General features: G+C 35.1%; 1 protein-coding gene across 2 annotated transcripts in view; it reads left to right on the forward strand.

The window, feature by feature from the left end:
- Positions 1-3,164: 3,164 nt before the first annotated feature.
- The window catches only part of LOC128640300 (transient receptor potential cation channel subfamily V member 6-like), a 114,679-nt gene continuing 110,940 nt past the window's right edge, over positions 3,165-6,903 (forward strand). For both annotated transcript variants that reach the window (XM_053692791.1, XM_053692792.1), the window contains exon 1: positions 3,165-3,484. In XM_053692791.1, the coding sequence (XP_053548766.1) occupies positions 3,417-3,484 (68 nt within the window). In that variant the 5' untranslated portion in view covers positions 3,165-3,416. The remainder of the gene's footprint in view (positions 3,485-6,903) is intronic.

Raw genomic sequence — 6,903 nt, forward strand, 5'->3', positions numbered from 1 at the left:
GTGTGACCTCCCTTGGCACTAAGCACATCTTGAACTCTTTTGGGGAGACTGTCCTGAAGTTTTCTGATGTTATCTTCTGGTATATTATACCAGGCTTCTTTCAGCACTTCCCAGAGTCCTTCTTTAGATTTAGTTTGTCTTTCATATCTTTCTCTGTCTAGGTGATCCCATACTGTCACTATAATATTCAGATCTGGACTCTGTGGAGGCCAGTCCATGACTGTCAGTGTTTTATCAGCTGTTTTTCTCTCCAAATATGGGTTCACTGCATTAGCAGTGTGCTTGGGATTGTTATCATGCTGAAAAATTACATCATTCCCAATTTGGTGCTTTCCAGAAGGAATTGCATGATGAATTAAAACCCGTCTGTACTTTTCAGCATTCATGATCCCATCAATTCAGACAATATCACCAACACCACTGGCAGAAATACACCACCAAAACAGGACAGACCCTCCACCATTTTTCAATGAAGGCCACAAGCACTCATTCTTCCATCTCTCCCCAACTCTTCTTTTCACATATTGTAGATGATTGGACCTAAAAATGTGAAACTTTGATTCATCACTCAATAATACTCTTTTACACTGATTTGCGTTTCAATCTTTCTGAGCTTTAGCATATCGTAGCCTTTTCACCCTGTTCCCCTTCTGAAAAAGTGGTTTCTTGGCTGCTACCCTTCCACAAAGACCATTCCTGATCAAGCTTCTTAAGACTGTAGAAGGGTCAACTTGGCATACCAGTGAAGCTGCCATATGCTTAACCATGTCCTTGCTGGACTTCTTCTGGTTTCTCAAAGAAGAAACTCTGAGAAACTTCTCATCAGATTTTGAAAGTTTTCTTGGCATTCCAGTCCTTTTTTTGTCCTTGACCACTTTGGATTCTTCAAATTTCTTTATAACAGCTTGAATACCACATCTTGAGTATCCAGTTTGTTTGCTGATTTCCCTTTTAGAGTGGCCTTGCTGATGCAAAAGTATGATTTTATGTCTGTCCATTTCTGTGATCTTTGGCATTTTGAAAGGAATGATGTGATTAAAAGTTGGTCTCATTAGCAAGCATCCAATTAATCAAATACATACCACATGTGTAAGTAATACTCAAGCATGTCCTGGTGTAATAGACCTTTTTCACAGCAGTCATTTTTATATGAAATTGTAGGACAAATACAGGTTTTAGCAATGAAATTAATTAGGGTTCCATTCCATTTAGGTTTACAAGAGCCAGGCTCCTGCTATTGCTCAAGTGTAAGCCAAGGTCACACTAAATACTTGCCATTTTAGCCAATAGGAGCATTTTTTCAGATTTTGTTTCTGTTTTTAAATTCTGAATACAAATATCCAGTATTTTCTGGTTGTATTCTAATGAAGAGACTGAGAAATAATTTTATTTGGTCATTATACCATTGCTAAAAAAACAGATCTAATGGTGTCCTAAGACTATTGCACAGTACTGAATGTATTGCATGTGTATAAATATATATAAATATATATATATATATATATATATATATATATAGCAACAATTTTTCACCTTCCATGCTATCCAAGCAAAGAACTAACTCATGGCTTTTTACCAGAGTAGGCTGTTACAAATGTAATGGCAATATCTGTTAAACTTGCCACTACATAAAAACAGGCAATAAATTAATTTTGACAGTGACCAAAGAGGAATATGACATAAGACATAACATAACATGCATTACTACACATGTCATATATTTGTTGACATGTAAGGGATGTGACAAACAGTACGTAGGGCGCACAAAATGCTCACTGAGAGATAGAGCCCTCCAACATCTTAGAGACATCAGCAACCCTGACAGTAATACCCCTATAGCCAAACATTTTAGACATGAACACCAGTCAAATGATACGCTTTTAAAAATACAAGGCATTGACCATGTCCCAAAGAACAGAAGGAGGGATGACAAGGAAAGATTATTGGATCAAAGAGAGGCAATATGGATCTTTAAGCTTCAATCCAAACATCCTGATGGTTTCAATTATATTATGGATGTTAATTTATTTTATTGAGTTTATATCACAGATAATCTATTATAGTAAGTCTCAAAATACAATTGTGTATACATAGGTACTCATAAAATGATGCTGCCCTCTCCCCCCCTTTTGTCCCCTTTTTTTTTCCTTCTTATGGAAGGTTGAATATTTCTTTGAATTAGTATAAGGCAAACAATTTAAACAATTAAATAGGCCATTTAATATATAAATATGTCTCTTTCAGAATCAATTGATTCAGGTGTCCAATTAGAGACACCGAGCTTTAAATAGCAGTCTGGTTAGAATCTATGTGTATGCCAGTGAACAAGGGCAGGTCTCGGGGAAGGCCCGCAACATGTTTGGCACTCTTTTCCACCAGCCTCTGGATTTTTTCTATTGATTTTATGGTCTTTTTCTCTATTTTTAATGCTTATTAATAAATATTGCTTTTTAATTTATTTTTTTAGATCTCCTTCATTTGAGAGGTGCAGATAATATTTTCATTCTATATTTATGTATGCATAACATTGTTTTATTCGTTTAGATGGTCAGAGGCAGTTAGGAAAGGGCAGGTATCTGTGTGGGGGTCAGAAGTGTCACTCTGTATAACTCACTATAAATAGTGGCTTTGTCTAAAGGTTGTGTACTGATAATAAGGACACGGGGGAAGCCTTCTCTCTATTGAACACAATAATGCTGGAAGCAACCTGTCCAACAGGTTCTATGCAGCAAACACAAGGTGTTAAAGGAAGAGCAAAAATGTGGAAAAAATGCAAATGATATGAAAAGGGAGGCTAATAGACTGAAAGAAACAATTCATCAGATATAGAGAGAAGGAGAAATGCAGAAGACAGTAACCTTAAAACACAGTAAAAACAATTACTATGAGAAAAAGCTCTAGAGACAACAGGAAGGTGGGTACCCAGGATCTCTCACTGCAGTGCACTTGTATTGTTTGGTTCTCAGCTACATTCAGGTGTATGTGACCTTATCCCAGGGTGTCACTGCAGTATATGATAGAAATGACTGACTGATATAGGCACTACTTCCATTCACATTCATTAGCATTTATTTATATACAGTCTGGTATATAGGAGCAACAAGGACAAGCTTTGGAACTGGCTAATTAAGCAGTTTTATTGAGCACCCTGGTCTAGAAGATATGACTTTATCCTGACTTCAGACAGTAGAAGTGTTTTTGAGGATGTTCTCTAGAATAACATGGATTGTAAATGACTTTTTCAGAAGTGTCTGCTATACTTGTTGTGATACTGAATTGTATGTGATGTGCTAAGAAGTGATGTCAGGAGAAAAATGATGATATCTGTCATCTCTTTGCCCTGGATTCTCTTGCACTCTGGATAAACTGAAAGATCTCATTAGAAATCACCAAACAATTTGAATTAAGATTTCAAGATGGTCCCTTGGAGAAGACACAGAAATGAAGAAACTGTCTGTGAAACAAATTTACGACAGCAGAAAAGGTGAGTGCCTTTAATCCTATCTATACCCAATAATCAATGCCTGTATGATATAACATGCTCTTATTTTCATTATAGTGACATCAGCAACATCCGTTATTTAAAAATATCATGTAATAGAGAACAGTTCTCATTCACAAAATATATTATGGACAATCCTGGCTGTTATAATAAAAAACGCTAACTATTTACTTGTAAGGAGGTCTGGACAGTATCGTTTGGAATATGTATAATTAGACAGTTATCATGGTGATTATATGACATGACATCTCTCTATATTACAGCTTAATGTCTCCTCATATTGTCTCTGCTTTCTATCTCCGACACTGCCCTCTGCAACCACTTACCAGAGCCATCTCTTTATGAGATCTCTGTGCATTAGTTACTTCAAATTGCTCATGATTGTCTTCAGTATAGAAGCCCTCTTTAAAGGCACATATAGGTGCAATATGACAATGCATTAGAGATTTTATTGTGCCATTGCTTGCCTGTACCTATGTGTTTAACCTCCACATAGAGAAGTACTGGTCTAGAACTGAGCATGTCTCCTTAGCCAGCCATGGGCAGTGTATTTATATAGCCAGAGTATATAGCCTGCTCTAGAGTGGAAGGGTACTGCCTCTTTGGAGATGATTTTCCTGTGCTTATCTCCTTTTTTTCTAATAAAATAGAGCATTTTACCTTTACTGTGCCTTTAAGGACCAGTTGTAAACAGACATGGACTTCCTGTTAGTTCACAATTGAGATAAATGCTTTTAGCTGAGTTTTTTGTCCTGTTATGATATATTTACATATTGCTTTTATATACACGATAGACATTGTAGAGCTTATGGTTCCATTTCAGGTTCTTCATATACAAACACAGGCACGTTCTATTTGCTATAAAGCATAACACATCTGCTTCCCTATCTAGATCTACTTAAAGGCAGATGTGTTATATCGAAGAACTCCTCCTTCTAATCATTTCTCATGGCCAGGACTTAAAAGCAATGTATCTAATTAGTTAGTGCTCATTGTTCAGCTATAAATGATCTACAATACAACATGATCTGCTAATTAAATCTCTCTAGAGGTTTCTACACAGTAGACGTTTTCTACTAAAATATTTATTGTTACCAGAAGTATTTGCATAAGACCGGGTGCTTTGTGTTCAATGAGTTTCACTGATACTTTCATATGTTCTTTGTTTACACACTAAATCCAATGTAAATTCCCCCACAGATGCACAAAACAATATATGCCTGGGGATATTTGTTTGTTAGGAGGCCCTAGCATAGGAGATCGTCATTATACCTAATGCCCCTCTCATGCTCCAGTACTACTATCACATAATAAAGTATTATTTTAGTCTAATGGAGCACAAAATATGATTTTATAAATTACATTATTAATTTGTAGCATCAAGCAGCGTTACTGAACATGACAGTATTTACTTGGCATTACACATTTTTGGTCAACACGGCAATGCACTTAAAGGGACATTCAAGTTATGTTTTATAATCTAGCTTTAATTCTCATTTAATCCAATATCAGTAAAGCTCTCTATAAGTTGTTTAGTTATATATGTATGTATACATACGCACTTACATACACACACACAAACACATAAACACACATACACTCTCACATACACACAAACACATAAACACACATACACTCACATACACACACACAAACACATAAACACACACACTCACATACACACACAAATACAAACACACACATGCTCACACAAATACATAAACACATACACACACAAACACACACACTCACATACACACACGGGTTAAAAAAATATTACTAGTCTGGGATTAAAAGCTACAAGCCCAAAAGGAAAAACAGTTACTAGTTCACTTTCGTCAGGCTCTAGTGAAAAAGTGAAAATTTTAAGTCACACACACATTATCTCTCTCACTCGCTCTCTCTTTCTTTCTCTCGCTCTCTCTTTCTTTTTTCTCTCTTTCTTTCTTTTTCTCTGTCTCTCTCGCTCTCTCTCTCATTCTCTCTTTCTCTCTCTCACGCGCTTTCTCTTTCTCTGTGTGTGCGTATGTGTGCGTGTGTGTTTGTATGTATAAATGCATGTGTGTGTAGAAATGCTTCTATGTTTATATATGTGTGTATGTATGTGTGTGTGTGTGTGTGTGTGTATAAGTGTGTGTTGTGTCTGTATGTATTTATGTGTTTATGGATGTGTGTTTATGTATATATATGTATGTTTCTATACCTATATTTATGTGTATGTATATGTATGTGTGGGTCAGTTTGTATGTGCATATATGTGTGCATGTATATATGTATTTATGTGTGTATGTTTGTGTTTTGTGTCTGTATGTATGTGTATATGTTTGTGTTTTGTGTCTGTATGTATGTGTATATGTTTGTGTGTTTATGTATATATGTATGTTTGTGTGCATTTATGTACCGGTAGCCCTCAGTATACGCCGTCGTTAGGTTCCAGAAGGAATGGTTGTAATTGTAAATCAAAACTGTTGTAAATTGAAACCCAATTTATAATGTAAGTTAATGGGAAGTGAGGGAGTTAGGTTCCAGGCCCCTCTCAAAATTGTTATAAGTATCACCTAATACATTATTTTTAAAGCTTTGAAATGAAGACTTTAAATGCTAAACAACATTATAAACCTAATAAAATAATCACACAACACAGAATATATAATTAAACTAAGTTAATGAACAAAAACATTTGCTAAACAGCATTATAAACCTAATAAAATAATCATACAACACAGATTTTACTTGCATTTTTCTGTAAACAGTTCTTTCTATGCATTCCAATCTGGACTCATTTATAGACAGGAAGATCTTGTTCCTCTGAAATCTGCTCGATAGCTCAGATCTGGTTAATCTGATTAATTTCAGCTTGCTTGGCTTGCATATCTTTGCTGCAACACAAGCGGACAGCTCCACCTACTGGCTATTTTAATCAATGCACTGCTTCTCAATGCTTTTCAATAGCAGTCACATGACTGAAAAAGAAAAGTTGTTATTCTGAAATGGTGCAAATTGAACCGTTGTAAACCGAGGGTCACCTATGTATATTCATATGTATATGTATATGTATGTATATATGTGTGTATGTGTGCGATTATGTGATTATGTGTGTGTGTATATGTATGTATGTCGCCTGAGGAAGGGGAGTGTGTCCCCGAAACGTCACGCTCAATAAAGTTTTTTTGATGAAAAGACCAGTGAGTGCCTTCCTTCACCGTGTATATATATATATATATATATATATATATATATATATATATATATATATATATGTATATGTGTGTATATATATATATATATATATATATATATATATATATATATATATATGTGTGTATATGTATAGATGTGTGTAAATATGTGTAAGTGTGTATATATATGTATATGTGTGTGTGTGTATATATATATATATA

This window comes from Bombina bombina, chromosome 9 (assembly GCF_027579735.1).
Source record: "Bombina bombina isolate aBomBom1 chromosome 9, aBomBom1.pri, whole genome shotgun sequence".
In the NCBI taxonomy this organism is placed as follows: domain Eukaryota; kingdom Metazoa; phylum Chordata; class Amphibia; order Anura; family Bombinatoridae; genus Bombina; species Bombina bombina.